The sequence below is a fragment of the Echinops telfairi genome, unplaced genomic scaffold (genome assembly GCF_000313985.2).
Source record: "Echinops telfairi isolate 266 unplaced genomic scaffold, ASM31398v2 ScPeMD7_4225;HRSCAF=4972, whole genome shotgun sequence".
Taxonomy (NCBI): domain Eukaryota; kingdom Metazoa; phylum Chordata; class Mammalia; order Afrosoricida; family Tenrecidae; genus Echinops; species Echinops telfairi.
Window position 1 is genome coordinate 18396486 of NW_022108124.1, and position 1770 is coordinate 18398255.

The 1770-nt window shown below is 47.9% G+C and overlaps 1 protein-coding gene across 1 annotated transcript in view; it reads right to left on the bottom strand.

The window, feature by feature from the left end:
* Positions 1 to 1761, bottom strand: part of KIAA1143 (KIAA1143 ortholog) — a 7133-nt gene extending 5372 nt beyond the window's left edge. Inside the window, exon 1 of the mRNA XM_004708543.2 lies at positions 1649 to 1761. Within this exon, the coding sequence (XP_004708600.1) occupies positions 1649 to 1756 (108 nt within the window). The 5' untranslated portion in view covers positions 1757 to 1761. The remainder of the gene's footprint in view (positions 1 to 1648) is intronic.
* Positions 1762 to 1770: the final 9 nt, after the last annotated feature.

Here is a 1770-nt window from a genome sequence, read left to right on the forward strand (position 1 = left end):
TCCAAAACCTAAAAAACAAAAAACAAAACAAAAGAATGATGCTATGTGTCTCATCTTGTGTGTAGGACACAGAGCCTGGCACATAGTAAAAGTCAAGAAAAACTGGGTGATCTATTTACACGGGACCGCAATGATGAAACCATGAACTACGTGAAGCCCTGGCAATTATATCCACCTATTTTTTCTGTACTCCAAAAATTCTTTTAAAACACTTTTAATTAGTTAGTTGATGTTTTACAGAGCAGATCATAGTTTTTACATTTAACAATTTATACCTATTCTGATTTAACTTTTCAATCTGCAATCCCCTCAGGTACCTTCACTTACAATTTTCCCCCTTTCTCATTTCCATTCCTCCTCCTTTCTTAACCTTTGAACTTTGTCCCTGGGCAAATGCTGTCCCCTTGATCTTAAGTGGTTGATTATTCTAAGGTGGAGATGAGTCCAGTTCTGGATCTGAAGGATAAGGGCCATAATCTTGGTGGTCCTACCGGTCTGGTCTCTGCTCCACCGTGAAGTAGAGAGTTACATGGTCTAGGAACTCACGGGGACCATTCTACCCTGTCCTATAGGGTCTATGCTCTGATTCTGACTGTACTTCAACATTTCAAGTCTGCTCAGTCACTCCACAAGTGCACTTCCTTTCAGGGTGACTGTGTCCTGCCACTGAGATGATTCCTACCAACACTCATCCCTAATTTCCTGAACTCCCTTACTGCCAGGGAGACAGGGCTGACTCACAGCGACCCCCCTGTGGGCTTCCTAGACTAACTAAGAAGGTAGAAAGCCCAGTCTTTCTCCCACGGAGCAGCTGGTGGTTTCGAACTCTCAGCATGCGAACACAACCAACGTGTGAACACTACACAGGTCTTCTATTCATATCTAAGGCACAAAATAAGGTTTGCCTCAAGATCCACTATTCCTCAGGATTGCTTTTTTGGGTATCAAATCAGAGGGCGGGATCTAAGAGCTCTTGCCCATTCTGTTCCACTTGAGTCCTAGGACATGAAGTAACCGGGTGGCTTCAAGTTACATCTGAAAAATGGGTGAAAGCCACTATCCCCCTCTGCTACTCCAGAGGTTTTGAGATATGTTCAAGAGAGAACGAAGAGGCAGGAGTGACATTTCTGAACCAATCTAAGAACCAGGCGCTCTGTGAACGAAGACTTCAGAGAACAGCCCCCAAACCAAACTGCCCGCCATCGGGTCGATGCGGACGCACTATAGGTCAGGGCAGAAGTGTCCCTGTGAGTTCCGAGATGGGAACTCTATTTTAAAAAAATACTTTTATTAGGGGCTTATCACAATCCATACATTCCTCCAATTTGTCAAGCACATTTGCACGTATGCCGTCAGCCCCGTCTTTCTCGCCCGGAATGGCTGGTGTTTTCAAACTGCTGACCTTGAAATGAGCAGCCCAACGCGTCAAAATCAAAGATCTTCCCGTGCCCGAGACGACTAGTTGTTAGAAGGGTTAAGTTTTGGAAACAATCTTGGGGGCCGGGCTAGGATGAGAGGAGGGACCAAGTGGGGGCCGGGCTAGGATGAGAGGAGGGACCAAGTCACTAAACTGACTTCCAAGTCAAAGCAGAAGGCGGAAGTGGCCGGTCGCGCCGTCTCCTAGGTAACGCGGCGGGCTGGGGCTCACCTTGGTGTCCACAGTGGGCCCTTCCGTGTAGCCGACCCGCTCCTTGAAGCGGGCCAGGAACGTCGGTTCGGCTGGCCGCACGTAAGACACCTGATTCCGCTTGCTCATGGCGGCTCTGGGGG